Below are 21,791 nucleotides of genomic sequence, written 5' to 3'. Positions count from 1 at the left end.
TAGCGTGGTATATGGGGCGTACAACCGGGGTTGTAGTGTAGGTTGGGAGTGCTGGAGCAGGATTGTAAGATGAATAAGTTGAAAGTTTAGAGACAGCAGCTGCCGGTGGTACAACAGAAACGGTGTGGTAGCTACGGCCATAGCCAGGCGTAGAGTGGTAGGAACTCATAAATGCAGGCACAGACTGATAACGAACAAAGCCTGGTTTTAAAGATTGGAACGATGTATACTTGTTAAAGCTCGACACAGCTGGAGCAATGGGAACGGCTGGAGTAGCGTGGTATATGGGGCGTACAACCGGGGTTGTAGTGTAGGTTGGGAGTGCTGGAGCAGGATTGTAAGATGAGTAAGTTGAAAGTTTAGAGACAGCAGCTGCCGGTGGTACAACAGAAATGGTGTGGTAGCTACGGCCATAGCCAGGCGTAGAGTGGTAGGAACTCATAAAGGCAGGCACAGACTGATAACGAACAAAGCCTGGTTTTAAAGATTGGAACGATGTATACTTGTTAAAGCTCGACACAGCTGGAGCAATGGGAACGGCTGGAGCAGAGGAGTATATGGGGCGTACAACTGGCGTTGTACTGTAGGTTGGGACTGCTGGAGCAGGATTGTAAGATGAGTAAGTTGAAAATTTAGAGACTGCAGTTGCCGGCGGTATAACAGAAACGGTGTGGTAGCTGCGACCATAGCCAGGTGTAGAGTGGTAGGAACTCATAAATGCAGGCACAGACTGATAACGAACAAAAGCTGGTTTTAAAGATTCGAAGGATGAATACTTGGTCAAGGTCGACACAGCTGGAGTAATAGAAACGGCTGGAGCAGCGTGGTATATGGGGCGTACAACTGGCGTTGTAGTGTAGGTTTGTACCTCTGGAGAAGGATTATAAGATGCGTAGTTTCGAAGTTTAGAAACAACAGTCGCCGGTGGTACAACAGAAACGGTGTGGTAGCTGCGACCAAAACCAGGAGTAGACTGGTAGGAACGCATAAATGCAGGCACGGACTGATAACGGTTAAAAGCTGGTTTTGACATAACGGTAGAGACAGACGGATAGGATTGGAAAGAAGAATACTTGGTTAAACTGGACACAGCTGGAGCTGTAAAAACAGCCGGAGCAGCGTGGTATATGGGACGTACTACTGGCGCTGCTGAATACGTTGTTACTGCTGGAGCAGGATTATAAGATGCGTAAGTTGATAGTTTAGAGACACCAGTCGCGGGTGGTACAACAGAAACGGTATGGTAGCTTCGACCATAGCCAGGAGTAGACGGGTAGGAACTCATAAAGGCGGGCACAGACTGATAGCGAACAAAAGCTGGATTGGAAGATTGGAAAGAGGAATACTTGGTCAAACTCGACACAGCTGGAGCAGTGGGAATGGCTGGAGCAGCGTGATATATGGGGCGTACAACTGGCGTTGTAGTGTAAGTTGGGACTGCTGGTGCAGGGTTATAAGATGCATAAGTTGGTAATTTAGAGACAGCCGTCGCCGGTGGGACAACGGAAACGGTGTGGTATCCGCGACCAAAGCGAGGAGTAGACTGGTAGGAACTCATAAATGCGGGCACTGACTGATAACGGGTAAAAGCTGGTTTTGACACAACGGTAGAGACAGCCGGATAAGACTGGAAAGACGAATACTTGGTCAAGCTCGAGACAGCTGGAGCTGTGAAAACAGCTGGAGAAGCGTGGTGTATGGGGCGTACCACTGCCGCTGCTGAGTAAGTTGTTACTGCTGGAGCAGGATTATAAGATGCGTAAGTTGATAGTTTAGGGACAGCAGTCGCCGGTGGTACAACGGAAACGGTGTGGTAGCTGCGACCATAGCCAGGAGTGGGCTGGTAGGAACTCATGAAGGCAGGCACAGACTGGTAACGAGCAAAACCTGGCTTTGACACAACGGTAGAGACAGCCGGATACGATTGGAAAGAAGAATACTTTGTCAATCTGGACACAGATGGGCCAGTGGGGACGACTTGAGGAGCCCTGTATACGGGGTGTACGATTGGTGTTGCAGCGTAAGACGTAACTATGGGAGTAGGGTTACGAGGGCTGTAAGTTGATACCTTAGAAATAGTGGTAGAGGGTGGCACAACGGCGACTGTGTGGTAGTTTTGGCCCAAACCAAAACTATACTTGGCGGAGCGAGTAAAGTCTTGAACTCTTGGATAATGCGCAAGCTGTGGGCTTGTCGCGAACGTAGTCACTGCTGAAACAGGTGGCCCAGATGGATATATGGCCACTTTAGGCAAAGCTGGGGCAGCCTGGTAAATCTGGTGTACTGCTGGAGCGGCATTATAAGCGGTATCAGTTTCAACTTTAGAAGAATCAGTCCCAGGTGGAACCACAGAGACGGTGTGGTACCCGCGTCCGAAGCCAGGGGTATACTGGTAGGAACGCATGAAGGCCGGAACAGACTGGTAACGTGCGAACGCGGTGTTTCTGGCCACAGTGGCAACAGCAGGAATACCTTGGAAGGTTGAATACTTCGTCACCGTAGGCACAGGTGCAACCGTGGCCACGGCAGGGGACGACTGGTAAATATGGTGTATAGCTGGGGCTCCTGTGAAGCTTATGAAACCTGTAGCTTTCTTGTTATTGGGGTATGTTGTCAGTTTAGAAGGAACTATCAATTGTGGAGCCGCGGAAACGGTATGATGCCCCTGTTCAAAGCCCGATGAATACTGGTAAGAGCGCATGAACGCAGGGACAGACTGGTAACGGTCAAACCCAGTACTTGTGTCTACTGTAGATACGGTAGGAGCAAGTTGAAATGTCGTATGCTTGCTCACCGCAGGTGCAGGTAAAGTAGGGGCAACGACTTGACCGGCATGGTAAACACGGCTTACAACGGGGGCTTCAATAAATGTTCCGACTTGGTGAGCAGTGTTGAAACTGACGTAATTTGCCAGTTTAGGAACCGCCAACGCAGGTGGAACTACAGAAGCAGTGTGGTAACCGTGGCCAAATCCTGGAGTATACTGGTAGGAACTCATAAAGGCAGGAACCGACTGATATCGCGTAAACGCAGCGTTTGTGGCAACAGTTTCCGCGCCGGGAGCACCATGCAAGGAAGAATACCTGGTCACCGTAGGCAAAGGTGGAACTGCAGCAAGCACTGGAGGCACCTGGTAAGTTTGGGTCCCAACTGGAGCCGCAGTGATTTTTGTGACTTCCGGAGCGGCGTTGTGACTGGGGAAAGTTGGTAGTTTAGAAACTGCAGTCGAAGGTGGAACTAGTGAAACAGTCGGATAATTGAGATCAAATCCAGGAGTTTTCTCGTAAGAACTCATGAAAGCCGGGACAGACTGATATCGAGTAAACTCAGCATGGGAGGACACAGTAGTGGCGGGTGGATTAGTTTGCAAGGTCGAATACTTGGTCACCAAAGGTACAGGAACAGCAGGTTGCAGGGACGAATATTTGATTACAGTAGGCAAAGGTGGAGCAGCTGCAACGCTTGGAGCAGCGTGGGAAGTTAGACTTTCTACCGGAGATTCAATTAATTTTGTGACTGCAGGAGCGGTGTTGAGAGTGGATATAGGTGTCAGTTTAGAAACAACAGTGGCAGGTGGAGCGAAAGGAACAGTTGGATAACCGAGGCCAAATCCAGGAGTATGCTCGTTGGAACTCATGAAGGCCGGAACAGACTGATAACGTGTAAACGCAGAGTTTGTATTGAAAATAGCGGCGGCTGGAGCAGCTGCCAATATCGAATATTTCGTCACCGGTGCGGGGGGATTAACTTCCAAGATGGAATCCCTGGTAACTGTAGGCAAAGCTGGGGCAGGAGCAACAACTTGAGGACTCTGGTATGTTTGGGTTACGACCGGAACTGCAGTAGATTTTGCGGCTTCCGGAGCAGCGTTCACACTCGCAAACGTCGTCAGTTTAGAAACAGCAGTCGCAGGTGGAGACACAAAAATAGTGGGATTACCGAGAACAATGCCAGGAGTATATTCGTTAGAACTCATGAACGCTGGAACCGACTGATAACGTGTAAACGCAGCGTTTGTGAACGGAGCACCGGCGGCCGGAGCAGCTTGCAAGGTCGAATACTTTTTCACAATAGATGCAGGGGGAGCAGCTTGCGAGATGAAATCCTTTACAACTGAAGGCAAATTTGAATCAGCGGCAACGACTGGAGGATCCTGGAGGGTTTGGGTCACGACTGGTGCTGACGAGAATTGTGTGACTTCTGGGACGTTGTTGAGACTGGTAAAAGTTGTCAGTTTAGAAACAGCTTCCGCGGGTGGAAACAAAGAAATAGTGGGATTACCGAGGCCAATGCCAGGGGTATATTCGTTGGAACTCATGAAGGCCGGAACTGACTGATAGCGTGTAAACGCAGCGTTTGTGTTCAATGTAGCAGCGGCTGGAGCAGCTGGCAATACCGAATACTTGGTCACCGCAGGTAAGGGAGGAGCAACTTGCAAGATGGAACCCTTGGTAACTGTAGGCAAAGCCGGAGCAGCAGCCACAACCTGAGGGTTCTGGTATGTTTGGGTTACCACTGGAACTGTTGTCGATTTTGCGGCTTCCGGAGTGACGTTCAAACTGTCGAAAGTTGTTAGTTTAGAAACAGCTGTTGCAGGTGGGGCCAGAGGAACAGTGGAATAACCGATGCCAAACTCAGGAGTATACTCATAGGAACTCATGAAGCCTGGGACAGACAAATAACGTGTGAAGGCAGAGTTACTGATCAGTGTAGCGGTGGCTGGAGCCGCTTGCAAGGTCGAATCCTTGGTCACAGTAGGCACTGGGGGAGCAGCGTGCGAGATTAAACCCTTGGCATCTAAAGGCAAATGTGAATCAGTGGCAACGACTGGAGGATCCTGGAAAGTTTGGGTTACGACTGGAGCTGTAGAGAATTGTGTGACTTCTGGGACGTTGTTGAGACTAGTAAAAGTTGTCACTTTAGAAACAGCTGTTGAAGGTGGAAACACTGAAATAGTGGGATTACCGAAGCCAAAGCCAGGAGTATATTCGTTGGAACTCATGAAGGCCGGAACCGACTGATAGCGTGAAAACGCGGCGTTTGTGTTCAATGTAGTGGCGGCTGGAGCAGCTGGCAATATCGAATACTTGGCCACAGCAGGTAAGGGGGGCGCAACTTGCACGTTGGAATCCTTGGTAAATGGAGGCAAAGCTGGAGCAGCAGCAACAGCCTGAGGATTCTGGTATGTTCCGGTTACCACTGGAACTGTAGTCGATTTTGCGGCTTCCGGAGGGATGTTTAAACTAGCGAAAGTTGTTAGTTTAGAAACAGCTGTCGCAGGTGGAGCTAGGGGAACAGTGGGATAACCGAGGCCAAACTCAGGAGCATGCTCGTAGGAACTCATGAAGCCCGGGACAGACAAATAACGTGTGAACGCAGAGTTCCTGATCAGTGTAGGGGTGGCTGGAGCAGCTTGCGAGGTTGCATCCTTGGTCACAGTAGGCACGGGGGGAGTAGCGTGCGAGATTAAATCCTTGGAAACTAAAGGCAAAAGTGAATCAGCAGCAACGTTTGGAGGATCCTGGTATGTTTGAGTTACGACCTGAGCTGTAGAGAATTTTGTGACTTCAGGGACGTTGTTGAGGGTGGCAAAGGCCGCCAGTTTAGAAACAGCAGTCGCAGGTGGAACCACAGAAATAGTAGGATTACCAAGGCCAAAGCCAGGAGTATATTCGTTGGAACTCATGAAGGCCGGAACAGACTGATAACGTGTAAACGCAGCGTTAGTGAACGGAATGCCGGCGGCGGGAGCAGCTTGAAGGGTCGAATACTTGGTCACAGTGAATACGGGGGGAGCAGCTTGCGGGATGAAATCCTTAACACCAGAAGGCAAATGTGGACCAGCAGCGATGACTGGAGGATCCTGGTATGTTTGGGTTATGACTGGAACCGTAGTCGATTTTGCGGCTTCCGGAGGGTTGTTCAGATTGGCAAAAGTTATTACTTTAGAAATAGCAGTCGCAGGGGGAGCCAGGGGAACAGTGGGGTAACTGAGGCCAAACTCAGGAGTATGCTCGTAGGAACTCATGAAGCCCGGGACAGACAAATAACGTGTGAACGCAGAGTTCCTGATCAGTGTAGCGGTGGCTGGAGCAGCTTGCGAGGTTGCATCCTTGGTCACAGTAGGCACGGGGGGAGCAGCGTGCGAGATTAAATCCTTGGAAACTAAAGGCAAAAGTGAACGAGCAGCAACGTTTGGAGGATCCTGGTATGTTTGAGTTACGACCTGAGCTGTAGAGAATTTTGTGACTTCAGGGACGTTGTTGAGGGTGGCAAAGGCCGCCAGTTTAGAAGCAGCAGTCACTGGTGGAACCACAGAAATAGTGGGATTACTAAGGCCAAAGCCAGGAGTATATTCGTTGGAACTCATGAAGGCCGGAACAGACTGATAACGTTTAAACGCAGCGTTTGTGAACGGAGAGCCGGCGGCGGGAGCAGCTTGAAGGGTCGAATACTTGGTCACAGTGAATACGGGGGGAGCAGCTTGCGGGATGAAATCCTTAACACCAGAAGGCAAATGTGGACCAGCAGCGATGACTGGAGGATCCTGGTATGTTTGGGTTATGATTGGAACCGTAGTCGATTTTGCGGCTTCCGGAGGGTTGCTCAGATTGGCAAAAGTTATTACTTTAGAAATAGCAGTCGCAGGGGGAGCCAGGGGAACAGTGGGGTAACTGAGGCCAAACTCAGGAGTATGCTCGTAGGAACTCATAAAGCCCGGGACAGACAGATAACGTGCGAACGCAGCGTTCGTTATCAGAGTAGCGGTGGCTGGAGCTGCTTGCGAGGTCGAATCCTTGGTCACGGCAGATGCGGGGGGAGCAGCTTGAGAGATGAAATCCTTGGCAATTAAAGGCAAATGTGAATCCGCAGCAACGACTGCAGGATCCGGGTATGTTTGTGTTACGACTGGTGCTGTAGAGAATTTTGTGACTGCTGGGAAGTTGTTAATACTGGTAAAAGTTATCAGTTTAGATACAGGTGTCTCAGGTAGAACCACAGAAATAGTGGGTTTGCCGAGGCGAAACCCAGGAGTATATTCGTTGGAACTCATGAAGGCCGGTACAGACTGATAGCGTGTAAACGCAGCGTTTGTATTCAGGGTAGCGGCGGCTGGAGCAGCTGGCAATGTCGAATACTTGGTCACCGCAGGTGCGGGGGAATTAACTTGCAAGATGGAATCTTTGATAACTGTAGGCAAACGTTCACCAGCAGAAACGATTGGAGGATCCTGGTATGTTTCGGTTACGTCTGGAGCTGTAGCGAATTTTGTGGCTTCCGGGGCGTTGCTGAGACTGGCGAAATTCGTCAGTTTAGAAACAGCTGCTGTAGGTGGGACCACAAAAAGGGTGGGATTACCAAGGCCAAGACCAGGAGTGTATTCGTTTGAACTCATGAAGGCCGGTACAGACTGATAACGTGAAAACGCAGCGTTTGTGAAAACAGTAGCTGCGGCTGGAGCAGCTGGCAAGGGCGAATACTTGGTCACTGTAGATACAAGGGGAGCAGGCTGCAAGATGGTATCCTTGGTAACTGTAGTCAGAAGTGGAGCAGCAGCAACGACTGGAGGATCCTGGTGTGCTTGGGTTACGACTGGAGCTGTAGAAAATTTTGTGACTTCTGGGGCGTTGTTGAGATTGGCAAAGGTCGTCAATTTAGAAACAGCAGTCGCGGGTGGAACCAAAGAAACAATTGGATAACCAAGCTCAAAACCAGGAGTATACGTGTAGGAACTCATGAAGGCCGGAACAGACTGATAACGTGTAAACGCAGCGTTTGTGTTCAAAGTAGTGGCGGCCGGAGTAGCTGGCAACGTCGAATACTTGGTCACTGTAGATACGGGGGGAGCAGGTTGCAAGATGGTATCCTTGGTAACTGTAGTTGAAAGCGGAGCAGCAGCAGTGCCTGGAGTATCCTGGTATGTATGGGTTACAACTGGAGTTGTAATTAATTTTGTGACTTCCGGAGCGTTGTTTAGACGAGCAAAAGTCGTCAGTTTAGAAACAGCAGTCGCAGGTGGTACCACAGATGAAGTGGGATAACCGAAGTCAGACCCGGGAGTGTACTCGTAGGTACGCATGAAGGCAGGCACAGTTGGGTAGCGGGCAAACTCAGGAGTTGTAGCAACGGTAGGGAGCGTATGACCAGCTTGAAAGGTTGTATACTTGGTCACACTGGCCAGAACTGGAACAGCGGATAATGGCGGGGACGCATGGTAAATGTGAGTGACGGATGGAGGAACTACTGAAATCTGGTGGTAAACACGACTGAAGCCGGGAGCATATTGGTACGCACGCATGATTGCAGGAGCGGACTTGTAGGCAGCGAAGGCGGGGTGAGTCTTCACAATAACAGTAGCTGGCGTGGCATGGAAAGCATCAGCATTGTTCAAGCCAGAAACAGCCGGAGTAGCGTGGACAACTCCATACGTTGGTCTGGTGGCAACAACCGTAGCAGGGTGGTAGATAGGCCCCAGGACCGGAACTGCTGGGTGGGTGGTACCAGCGGCGATGAGTGGAGGCTCATTGTTGCTGGTCACTAGTGATGCTACGGGAGAAGTAGACAGCCCAGCAGTTTGTTGGTACACACGAGTAATAATTGGTGCATTTTGATAAACAGCAAAAGCTGGATGCACCGTTGTAGTGCTTCTGATTTCTGTGAAAGGGATCGTGACGTGCCGTTTTTTAATAGCTGAAACGGTCGCATGCTTCACGACGGGTTGGGATGCATCGAAATTATATCCGACTTTTACGTGGTCAGGTGCAACGTCCGCACAAGATGCACTCTTCAAGAAGACAAAAAGAAGTCCGATAGGAACCTGCAAAACAAGCGAAACATTAAAGTATGCCTGCAATACTACGCGAAACCAGCAAGTCAAGTATGAGATAGAAACACATGCGTAATCATTAAAGGGAAGCTAAAACACATCTTAAAAGACGAGTTAGAGGTCGATTCTGCGCTTTTCTATTCAGCGAATCTGAATATCACGTTGCTTTTCCCCTGAGATGTAACTAAACGTGAGAAAACATAAAAAACCTCCGACCAGTCGTGACGTCATACTAGGGTCTTTGGACCGCGAAGCGCGTGTCGCTCGTGTGGGCAACCCGTGCAATTGCAAGCTTGCCAGGTATATTCACCCATGCTGACATCAGTCGTGACGTATCCTTCTGACCTTTCTGAAAATTGCAAGAGTGCGTGTGCATAGCTTTTAAAGGCGCTGAAGATGCGCGAGAGCGGAGATTCCGAAAACTCAAAATATGACGTCACGCCCCGGGAAAGAGGGGTTTCAGCGGTAACTTAAAAACTGATATCTGCAGCCTGAGTGCATCAAATTGAATAATAATCTCGAAATCCGTGATCCAGGAGGACAAATGAAAAAAAGTTAAGTGTTTTCCTCAAGTGCAGAACCGTTTAAGTTTCCTTTTAGAGGAACATTTAAAAAAAATAAAAAAGCATTATTTGGGGCAAGTCTGTTTCTTTAAAATTTTCCAAAAGAAAAAAAAAATATCCCGCAGTATGTACGCCCTCTGACGCTATTTAGGTGGAAATAGCCTGCTTTAGGCCCCTCCCAGGAGTGTTTTCAGTTACGCATCATTTCTTTGCTCTCATTGGTTAGAGAGATTATTGACGTCTGGAATGTTCGCAATAAAAGTTTTTCCTTTGTCGCTGTATATTTCATTCGACGTTTTCTATCTATGTCTGAGACACAATCTTCATGGATAAAGGCATTTTTTATTTCTAAAATATCATTAAATCGTCTTTTCCACTTTGGTTTCAAGCGGTAACACACATGGCTGCTGGCGCTTGTGGCCAGCAAATTCACGTAGCAAGAAGCACATTGAGCTAGCCTGTTTTTACGAGTGAAAACCATTTGGCGTTCACCGAGGTTCTGGTTCTAAAAGGAAGATATCCACAACCGACGTGGTTTGCTCCCAACAACTGACGCAAGTTCCCGCCTTCAGAAGCGCTGCGCGGGTGCTTGTTTCCGTAGCATGACTCACGTAAGCCTAGCATTCCACGTCGATTAGTTTGCTAGATCCGCCTTGATTTGTTCGTTTACGCGTACTGATGCAGAATAAATGTGTTGGTTTCCGTTAAATTGGCTATGCTACTCTGAGAATTGTGCAACCGTCGTGATTGCGACTATGGGTTTTCTACTGAGAGGTGACTTAGGCAGGTAAAAAATTGCGAGCCATTTCACTGGAAGCAATCGAGTGTTCGCCTTTTATGAGGTTTGTCCAGGCATGTTTCCGTCATTTCGCAAAGGAAGGCCCGTAGCTCTCAAGTTTTGAGCAGTGCACCTAGCCGAGTTGAGCCAGTAAATTTGGGTCCTTTTTTAGCTGTTGGTCCTGACCAGGGTGTAAGATGGACAGGTGGGGAAACGGCCCATAGAAGCCTACCGCAGCGCCGTGACCGGATTGTGTACTCGTCTTCTTGCGGGTACTCCCCACTTGCGACAGATGGCGCTGCGGCAAAAGGAAAAAAATCGGAATTGGATTTGCGTGGAAGTCTATGGGAGAGTGCGCAAAATAAACCGAGAGTAGGACAGTCCTTCATTAACAATCCACGAGAAATCATCTCCGTCAGTTTAGCCGGTCGCCATCGGTCGCCCACCCGGAGTGAGAGTTCGCGGTGCTCCCCATAGATGGCGCCACAGAAAAAGAGAAAACCGAGGGGGACACAATGCGGTCACTCATTTGGCTCTCGTTTCCCCACCTGTCTATCTTACACCCTGGTCCTGACGCTCCCACACCTTGCTCGCTGACGCCACATAAGTAAACAAGAAGAAAACAAAAAAAAAGGAAAAATTGCAGATTTATTTTCCCGTTTTTGTTTAGTCCTTTCTGTCATTTTTACTTCACATCGACAGACGCTGACGGACATTTTTATTGGACTGCGGCTCGTGCACGATGGAACGCTAGGACGCCGCTTTCATGGTCGCGTCTTGCAAGCTTTGCATACAGTTTTAGACTGGTGCGGAATAGAAAACGGACGTAAGCGATGGCGGACGCGGACGTGCCGCTTTCATAGCCGCGCATTACGGGCGTTACAGACGATGATAAAAAGTTGTAGAAAAGCTGGTGATGTCAGACGTTCCCACGCGCCTGATCGCGGAACTACAGGTGGCTTTAGACGCCAGACTTGACATACAGGACGTCGCGAAAGTATGGTATCAAAGGTAGTCCCGAAGTGGGAGAAAATATAGTCATAGAAGCTGGAGTGTCCTGCTGCCGGAAATCGCAATCCTGGCGGTTGGTCTTAAAATACTGTCGAAAAGCACGAGCGACCGCGAGTGTCGCTGTCATCGCGGCGCCCCGACTTCTGGCTGCCGAAGCTTCTATGAACTATTACACTAGAAAGCGACCTGCAGCAGAACAGGCGTCTGCCACATCTGATGCCTCTGCTGGGACAACTCCAGGATGGCGTCCGGCGACAGCACGACACTTTTATGACGTCGCCAGGCGGAAGTCCGGAGAGCACCTTTTTGGACGCGGTACACACACCGGTCTGAGACGCGTTCCAGGCACCATAGTAAAATGAAGACACTAACCATGTAGCACAGAGTTCTGGACTAACATTTTGAATTTTTCTAGGAGATTGGGGCTTTGGAAATCCCGAAGAAGCCAAATTAGTACCAGATCTGACCTTCTTTGGCGAGAGTTTGGGTATCCTGACCCTAATTCGTCCAACAAGTGCAAGAGTTAGGCTTCACTCCCCTGTAGTTCGGCTGTCGTCTGGCCTGTTTGGGCCAAAATCACCAAACAATTGCCAGAGCTAAGCTTACTGCCTGGTAGTTCGGCTTTCATCTGGCATCTTTGGGCCCAAACTGCAAAACAAGGGCCAAAGTTAGGCTTTACTTCCTGATAGTTGAACTGTCATATGGCATCTTTGGGCCCAAATCTCCACACCAGCGCCACAGTTAGGTTTACTGCCTGGTAGTTCGACTGTCATCTGACATGTTTTCTCTCAAATCGCCAAACAATAAACAAAGTTAGGCTTCACTTTCTAATAGTTTGGCTGTCATCTGGCGTCTTTAATTCCAAACCGCCAAACAAGTGCCGGAGTTAGGCTCTATATATATATATATATATATATATATCTATATTGTATAGGGTGGTTCAAGTCACCAGGCTCGATCTAAAATGGACCGTAAAAATCGACGCCTGAACGCAGCCATCGAAACTTTTCGTCAAAGGTGTATTTCACAAGCCGGTTTTTTCTTGTAAAATTACAAAACGTGGTTCTCTTTTAGTAAAAAATAGAGCCAAGTAACTTGCCAGGGTCTACGGTGGGCGGCGACCCAGACGACCAAGTCCAGCAGCGGGGTGTGTTTGGCGCTCCTATTCATAGATGGCGTCGGGAGCAGCGTCCGAAGGTGCAGCCGACCAGCGTAAGGTAGCAGACGACACGCAGACGAAATCCGTTGGCAGCAACAGCGCCGCCGTTATGCAGACGCGTTTTTTTTGTTTTGCTTTTATTGTTCGAATTTATTTTTAAACCGAAGGTACATTTCAAAAGGATTATATTCATTTTAATAAACCACGGTGGTCGCAAGCCGTCGCGATAAAGAGGTAGCGCCATCTATCAGTACGAACGCCAAACAACCCCGCTACTGGACCCCTGTCGTCTGCGTTGCTGCCCGCCGTAGACCCTGGCAAGTTCCTTGGCTTTATTTTTTACAGAAAATGAGCTACGCTTTATAATTTTACAAGAAAGAACCGACCAGTGAATTACACCTTAGACGAAAAGTTTAGATGGCTACGTGCAGGCGTCGATTTTTACGGTCCATTTTAGATCGAGCCCGGTGACTTGAACCACCCTATATTTCGGTTTGCATTTGGCATTATTGGGCTTCAATCCTCGAACAAAAGCCAGACTTAGGTAATCCGGGCGGGTCCTTTGGCTCTAATTTCTTTGTGTTTGGAGATAAATGACGGATGAGGCATTGGTAGGGCACGGGGGTCTGCTACTTAATAAATAAAAATTTAGTTTAATTTTGCCCGCAGCGTTTAATTTTATTTTAGGTGTCCCTTGATTTCTCCACCCCAAAAGTGGGCAGAAGATTCTGCTGCCGCTGGGAAAGACAACGGTGGTTTTACAAACGCAGATTGCGCCGGACTGTTGTACTCGTGCCGCACGTCAATATCCGGACAGAGAATCACACATGCTCTAACGGATGTGCCGTAAGGGGTTTGACGTTACATCAACTGCTGCCATCGAGCGAGCACTGCGCGAGACTGATGTGCGCATGTCTCCTCAACACGTGCCGTTATTAGGCGACGCGTTGTAAAAACGAGCGTAGCTTTGTGAGTCTCTTGCATTGTGATGACCACTGTGAAAGCCAAGCGATCAAAAAGCTGAAGCGGCCATGTCTCCGTGGTGCTGCACCCACTTCACACTCGGTGCGACTGGGGTCAAATCCTAGTGGTGGCGGCGGCGGTGGTGGCGACGATATTTTTGAATGTTCATTCGAAGCATTTGACATGATCAATAGTGACTTCTGAGCATCGTGTTTCAAACGAGTAATTGATCTACTTTTGCTCTGAAGCGCGTGAAAGAGTAGACTTTTGGCACGCCAGAGAAAGCAAAAGTTTGGCATGCCTCTCGGCTTTCTTTGGCACTTTTGGAACATATTTGGCACTCCTGTGGCTAACCAGAGAAAAGTCAAATTTTCGCAAGCCCACGAATCCCCAGATTAGGATTTGCTTTGATAGTTATGGCTCGAGTATGGCACTTTTATTTTGCCAATCTTGTGACGTACCGAAAAAAAAAACTTTGACAGGCATTTTTTTTTTGTTTTTTTTTGTTTAAAGTTCGTGCGTCTACATTTTCGCGCAATACTCGGACACCCAGTCGCAGCAACTTACGGAGGCATCTCAGCGAATGGCGATGCCGAAACATATGTTTATACCAGAAAAAACAGTATGAGTTGTGACATTAGGCGATGAAAGTGTGCCGTTTTGCATTGCTTAGTGTCACAAGTCAGGCTGCGTTTTTTGGTCTAAACATGTTTCGGCATTGTCATTTGCTGAGCTGCCTCCATAAGTTGCGGTAATTGGCTCTCCAAGTGTTGCGCGGGAAAGTCCACGCACGGGCTTTTTTTAAAGTTAAGGATCGCCTAATTGAGGCTAAGGTAGGCAAAGCACTTCGGCACCAACGAGCTTCATGGAGCAAAACCCAACTATGCCCTTGCGGTTGTCACACCTTTGCCGAATTAGGCTTTTCTCTGGCGTCCTGCCTGGGTATTATTGCGAGTATGTTCGACCGAGCTGGCCAAGTCAATCCAGTAGTAATGGGCGGGGCCACAAATCTAAGGGCGTGGCTTAAAGCGGGCCGTGAGCTCCACCTGAAGTGCGTCTCATGGTGTAAATATTTGGGGAAAAGACTTTTTTCTTGAAAAATAATAAAAACAAATATACTTGATCTTCCGAGGTGCTAAAAAATTTTTGTTTTATTTCAATGTACATCTGATAAGACGAGCACGTTCCATCTACAAACTTGTACTATTCGCGTTAGTTTTATACATATTAATCTTCCGACATTTTTCTTCCAAAAAATCAACTGAAATTAGCATACCAAGTTTGTTCCCTATAAAATACTACTTTGTTCATTTTAGTCCCCATGGGCAATTTGAGGAAGAAGCATTCAAGGGTGGCTAGACTCTAAAAAAAGCCCGTGGGTCTATTTTCTCTCACAACACCCGGAGAGTTAATCACCGCAACTCACGGAGGCAGCTCGGTGTAATGCGATGCCGAAACTAATGTCTATACCAGAAAACGCAGTCTGAGTTGTGACATTAAGCAATGCGGACTTGATGTTTCGCATTGCTTAATGTGACAACTCAGACTGCGTCTTTTGGTCAAAACATCTTTGAGCATCGCCATTCGCTGAGCTGCCTCCATAAGTTGCGGTGATTGGTTCTCCGAGAGTTGTGCGGAAAAGTCGACGCGTTGGCTTTTTTTAGAGTTAAGGATCGACTAATTGAGGCTAAGTTAGGCAAAGTACTTCGGCACTAACGAGCTTCATGGAGCAAAACCTAACTAGGCCCTAACGGTTGCTACACCTTTGCCAAATTAGGCATTTCTCTTGCGTGCTACCTGGGTAAGCTTGCGAGTATGTTCGACCGATCTGCCAAGCCAATCCAGTAGTAATACGGGACCACTTATCTTAGGGCGGGGCTTAAAGCCGGCTGTAACTTCCACCTAAAGTGCGTCTCATGGTGTAAATATTTGGCGAAAAACTTTTTCTCTAAATAATATTAAAAATATACGTGACCTGCCAAGGCCCTTAAATTTTTCTTTTTATTTCAATGTCCCTTTGATAAGACGAGCACGTTCCATCTACAAAGTTGTACTATTCGCATTGGTTTTATACATATTCATCTTTTGACATTTTTCTTCCAAAAATCAACAGAAATTAGCATACCAAGTTTGATCTCAATAAAAACACTACTTTGTTATTTTTAGTCCACTAGGACAAGAGAAAGAAAAATTGACGGTAGCTAGACTCTAAAAAAAGCCCTTGGGTCTATTTTCTCTCACAACACTCGGAGAGCCAATTACCGCAACTTACGGAGGCGGCTCAGTAAATAACGATGCCGAAACGAATGTTTATACCAGAAAACACGGTCTGCATTGTGACATTAAGCAATGCAAGCGTGCCGTTTTGCATTGCTTAATGTCACAACTCAGACGGGGTTTTTGGCCTAAGCATATGTTTCGGCATCGTCATTCGATGAGCTGCCTCCGTAAGTTGCGGTGATTGGCTCTTCGAGGGTTGTGCAGGAAAGTAGACGCAAGGGATTTTTTAGAGTGTATAAATATTGTATAATATCAGAATAAAAAATGTTAGGGGTTAAGCAAAGGATAATGCAAACACACATAAAGCAAAACGAACATCATCTGTCGTAGATTTTGAATGGGGTGCGCGCCCTTTTTCTTCTGTCATTTTTTTCATACGTTCATTCATGTCCTATAAGCCAGTGGCACTTCATCTCAATGTACGAAAGCTAACGAAGAGACATGCTAGGTAAAATTCTCAATCCTGGCTGTGTGCTTTAGGAATAGAATTTGTCACACTTTTAGCTGCGAGGAAGGGTACTTACGCATATCATGATGCAGCATTTAGAGATCTCTCGGTCAATGTTTCGTGGTATGGGTATTCCTTCACGTAGCACACGAGACGGAACCCCAGACGTTGTCGTGAGCGCACAAGTCCCACACCCGCGCTTTTCTGAAGGCCGACTAAGTCCGTGTGTGAACAGTTTCCAACTTACATTACATATGAGTTGCGTGGAAGAAGGGCGCGTTGTATTTAACGCGACACACGTTGTGACCAATCCCGTCTTTGGCAGTCGCAGAGAAGTTCATTAAATTCACATCACAGAGCGCATTGTCTTTTTGAAAATTACCCGGATACACGTATAAAAAGCTGTTTGAAGTTACCTTTCTGGTTTTATACTAGGGCTCTGTTCTTTTTCCGTGCCTCCATTCTCAGTTCCGGAAGTAAAGCCTGCCAAATTGAAATGCTAATAAACTCTCAGGGACTGGGAGGAAAAAAAAGTTTAATCATTTCCAATCACAGCGGTCTGCGAAGAAGTAGGTCAAATATAAAACTGAAGTAAATCCTGTTGAGAAGGGAGAGCATTTTCCAACGAGGCTAGGGTGTGGGACTTGGAACAAATTCCGACAGCGGCCCAGTTTCTGGGTGTAGACCGCTAAGCGACCTACAAATCCTCCACCCCTGGTAACTCCAATTGTTGACCTCTGGCACTTAGCTCATAAAAACAGAAATAGCTATTTTATTGAACAAAAGGTAAGGGCGCAAACGAGCTGGTGGTGGTTAAACATTTCGACAAAAACCCCGAGACTGGGACAAAAAGGGACGGACAAACACAAAGTCTCTTTGAGACTTTGTGTTTGTCCGTCCCTTTTTGTCCCAGTCTCGGGGTTTTTGTCGAAAAGCTATTTTATTTTGCTTGTCTTTTCTTTGCATTGTTTTGTGCTTTTGTTATATTTTTGGATAGCTTTTTTTTTTTTTTTTTTTTATCCCGACCTAGTAATAGCATCCTGCTCGAGTTTTATTCTCATCCACAGACACCCTTATCATGCTGGCCACATTGCATCTAGTGTTTCCCCGCGCTCCATATGCCCGACTTCCTCCCCAATGCCCATCATATAGCCGTTCATTAAAGGTTTTTTGCACTCTCTCTTACCAGCTTGCCACATAAATTGAGCGTTTTTTTTTTCGTTTCAATGATTAATTCTTAGAAATTATTATTGACGTGATAAACTTCATGGTTGACAAAATATATCAGTTCAAGAAATATATTAATTTGTGCTTTGAAAATAAGCTATTACCAATTTTATTTATACGTTTTATTGAAATTGGTTGTTCAATGCCCCTCGCATTATGTTGACTGCGTAGGACGACGATGTTCCTTTTCTTTAACGCCCTATTTGAAGACCAACCGAATACGGATTATTAACAAAAGTGAAAATTTACGGACGCCACTGAAACAACTCAATTTCTTGTCTCGACATAGTGGGACGCGCCTGTACTGATCATAACATACGCCCCCCATGAAGACGCGCGCTTTTGAATTATACCACAAGAAACTATTCTTCTGAGGATATCTTTCCTTCTCTGTTTTATACCTAATGTTGGTCACGTCTCCGCGTTGGACTTTTGAGCGCAGTGCGACTGCGTAATACGTAAAAACAACTTCGAAATTAATCGATTTTTTCTCTGACTCAGTGAGCCACACATTTCAAGTAACGGATGTGCCGCCGGGAACTGGTTTCAGTGTCATTTGTGCTAGCGTGCCTTGTTCGCACAACTTACAACTCTCGCGCGACGTGGAGGCAATTCACTTGGAGAACGCAGGAAACGAAATTACGTCCTTCAAACCGAGGGGGAAAATATTGTCGTTTTTTTTTAATAACATGAACACACTAGATTACTTTCATTAGCCATGATTATGCCCTTTGCCGCGCGAAATCCTGTGCTTATGTAACGTACAAATTAAAAACAGTAATATGTGACCCTCGAATGTCAAGTGTACTACCTAAAAATAATTAACAGGATTATTTTATTCTATGTTAGCGATATATCTTTCAAGCACTTCTTACCAGAGTGTCGAACGGACATTTTGTTTATTTTGCTTCATAAACGTCACCAGATATACTCTGTAAAATCAATTATGATCCTAATTATTTTACTATTTGTAAGATAGTACTGGGCGTTTGTGATAAAAAAATACTAGTGTTCCTTGTCCCACGTAAATAAACGGAACATCGCAAAATCCTGAAACGTCTTGGGAATCTGACAATAAATTTTCGATAGACAGCGCAAGTTCGAGATTATTGCGTTTCTTGAATAAAAAAAAAATTGAAGAGAAAAGCGAAGCTTTCCTATGAGCCAAGGTCCACCTAAGCCTACCATCGTCCAAAAAGGGAATGACATTATGGGTGTCTTTAGCGTCAGTTCCAGAAATAAAACAATATTATCTTGCTTGCTGACAACTGTTTTTCACTGATATAGGTGCCAAATGCGTCCGCAATCTCAGTTCTTGTTATGACAATATTAGGTTTGAGTGAACGTTGGCTCATAGAAACAATTTGCCTTCCGGAATTCTTTTTTCATCCAAGTGACTTAAGGTTTTCAACTTTCGCGTTCTATTTCAACCTACAGCATGACATTCTCACAGAGTCTGAACTTTCTTTCTGTGATTCGTAGTTCATTTACGCAGGTTGAAAAACGCGGTTATTTTTACCACGAACGCCCGGTACAACTGTGTTTACTGCGCGACACTGTAAGTACAAACACGATTTCGATGCTTACTCTTATTTACTTCAAAACGATACTCTACTTAGGTTGGTGCCGCAAGCACGTTTCAGTTTTGTATATCAGTTTTGATGACAGTCCTAAAGTACTGGGAGAAAGTAAGAGAAAAGGGGGATCTTGGCTTCTTCCCGCTCACGGTGTCTTGGAGTGTACCTAGAATATTAAAACTTTGGAGATTTAAGCTGTCCTTCGGCAGCGGCGGGTTCAATACGTCGTGTTCAGGTCCTCCATTTCCACACGCCCCGAAATACTAGTAACAATATAAACGCCGTTCACTTTAAACCTACGAATACACAGATCCGATCCCTGTATTAAATTCAATGAAACTAGCAAGTGACGTGTTAATAAAGAAACATCCTTGCTTTGAAATGCGACCTGCACTGCATAATTTCAGATCGCTTTTCAAAGTGCGGGTCGCATGTTTAACTTCTTCAATGCCTCAGAGTAGATTCACCGAAATTGCACTTTTCAATAACCAAATGGGAGCTGACAACGACTGAGCTTGTTCAGCAGGTATGTTTACGTCAAATAGGCAGTATGAAAAACCCATATGGACGAAGAAGCACACACCTATTGGGGGGGGGGGGGGGGGGGGGGTGTCCCCCGTTTCTTTTCTTTAGTGTCCTTGGTATTAAATTATGCAAGATTCCTCCTCGTCTGTCTAAATGGCTGCTGAAATTCGCACAGGTGAAAAATCTTCGCATATGGTAGAAGGTGACATTTTAGGAAAGTCTTTTCGCCAGGGCTTTTTAAACATCAATCAATATTCCATAGTCAAAGCAAACTTCAGGTTGCACCAGTATGTTTAACAACTTCAAAGACAGTTGCCAACATTTATATATATAATCAAGCTCCCTTGTATACCTTATTTTATTTACATTCTAAGATGAATATAACATTTTATGTATTTGAACTATTCAATTTTCTTTTTAAAAATGCCCTAAGTTTGAGTGTAAAAAATGAGACGTTTACAAATCTCTGGAAGGCCAAATTAAAGCGCAGCTCTTGAGGAGGAGGAGGGGCAGTTATGGAGGGGAGGGTATTGCCCTGCTCTTCCTCCATACCCTCTCCTACTCCCCTCATATCCTCCCCCTCTCTTCCGTCTCTCATCCTCCCCTCCTCCTCCTCTTCCCTCCTTCCCCCATCCTCCTCCTCCGTACCCTTCCCTCCTCTTCCATACCCTTCCCTCCTCCTTCAGTTTCCGCACTAAATTTAGCTGGAAAATTGACGCAACGTGACCTGAACATCAATTTAGTTTCCCCGCTAAATTTAGTGGGGAAAATGACGTCACATGACTTCGTGTCACGTAACCCATGAAAACATTCAGTTTCTCTCTAGATGTAGAGAGAAAATTGACGTCACATGACCTCAACACCAATTCAATGTCCCACTAAATTTAGCGGGGAGGTTATGCCGACGGCGACGGTGACAGTGACGACGACGCCGACTGCGTCTGCGACACCGATACACCCGGAAATGGGTGCCTAAGAGCTGCGCTGTTAAAGCTGTTAAGCATGAAAACCCCTGTGCATCAAACTTAGCAACTAGTTTTTGGAATTTATTCTGCGTGATGTGAGAAAACAAGACATGTTTGTCAAGCGTTTCATATCAATAATGTCTATATTTACCTTTTTGTTTCATCCATTCTTCACTAACCACAATGAGTGACTACGGGGCCCATGTAAGAATGAGCATGAATTGAAGAAGTAAGTGCCCATCTTGGATCTCGATTAAGATGCACACTGCACACCACAGTTTCTACGTTGAAATCTATATATATAATATTTTCGAAGGTGGAAAAAGCAAAACAAGAAACAAAAAGAATATATGCGACATAGCAGAATATCGTTTGCATTAATTCAAAATAAAATATTTAAGCATCGGTTACAGCGAAAATGTCCGGCGTTGTCAAACATTAAAGGGATACTCCAACAAAATTTCGGCGCTCATTTTTTGGTCTATATGTGTTCAAAAAAGCAGCATCACATCGAACATACCATTATCTTGTTAAAAAAGTCAAGAAAAGGAATTTTAAAACTTATTAAACGATTAGCAAAGAGCACCTGGTGGATGTCGCTAACGCCTCCCTTGCAATGCCCGTCTAGGAACCTTGACAGCTAGTGACGGAGGTTGTCTCGCCTCCGGCCACGACGAGAGAAGAGGGGAAGGAGGAGCTCCCCTCTTCCCGAGAATGCCTTTTGTTTGTCACAGAAGTCGCTATTGTCCCCCTACAAGATTACAGAAGATTAACTCAAAATTCGTACAAAAGCAGCCGCTTCGGTGGCTGGAACGACTAGGCCATCCTCTCGACGTCAGCCTCGCCTTAGCTTTGCTCGTCCTGAGACGACCTACGTCACGATTGCGTTGAATGTCACGTGGTCTCCGCTGGGCTTTCTCCGAGCGCTTGCCAGAGTGGGCCGTTTATAACGAAAAGTACAGCCACCAGGCTCAAAATAAAAACGTGCGATTGTCATTTACGGATATTGTGGATCATATTTAACCTATTTTTGAACACGACAGGAATATTTCAAATTTCGTTGAAGTATCCCTTTAAAGTAAAGTATTATAAAAAAAAAAGTCGAAGGAAATTGTTTTAACACTATGGCCTCTGCGCACCAGCTCTTGTTTCTCCCGAAACATATCCCACGTTTCAGACGTACTTTCTTCAAGTACCATAAATGACAATATTTTTCTCTATTACTGCACATCTAGAGACGTTGCAAACCAGCAGACATTTTCAATCGTCTCACAAATCAAAAAATGACTGAAGCTCAACTATTAAAATTTTTTTTCTTATTCTTTGATATGCTATGAAAGGGCTTAAAAACAAGCTTTCGCTGAAGGGGAAGGGGTTGTAAAACTGTGATTGAGCTTAATGACAAGCAGCAATCTGTCACTATAGAGGTTAATAAAGTACAGACTTTGAACACGGCAGAAGACCGGTT

At 46.2% G+C, this 21,791-nt stretch overlaps 1 protein-coding gene across 1 annotated transcript; it reads right to left on the bottom strand.

The window, feature by feature from the left end:
* Positions 1-780: 780 nt before the first annotated feature.
* Positions 781-21,554, bottom strand: LOC120850465 (mucin-2-like). The gene is made up of 4 exons (XM_042290225.1): positions 21,507-21,554; positions 1,357-8,818; positions 932-1,164; positions 781-870 (listed from the first exon to the last, which is right to left on the bottom strand). Exons 1-4 carry the CDS (start codon positions 21,552-21,554, stop codon positions 781-783), a joined length of 7,833 nt encoding a protein of 2,610 aa, XP_042146159.1.
* Between the last annotated feature and the right edge of the window lie 237 nt (positions 21,555-21,791).

The sequence above is a fragment of the Ixodes scapularis genome, unplaced genomic scaffold, assembly GCF_016920785.2.
Source record: "Ixodes scapularis isolate PalLabHiFi unplaced genomic scaffold, ASM1692078v2 PGA_scaffold1__304_contigs__length_218370807, whole genome shotgun sequence".
NCBI lineage: Eukaryota > Metazoa > Arthropoda > Arachnida > Ixodida > Ixodidae > Ixodes > Ixodes scapularis.
This window is presented reverse-complemented; position numbering and strand designations above follow the sequence as displayed.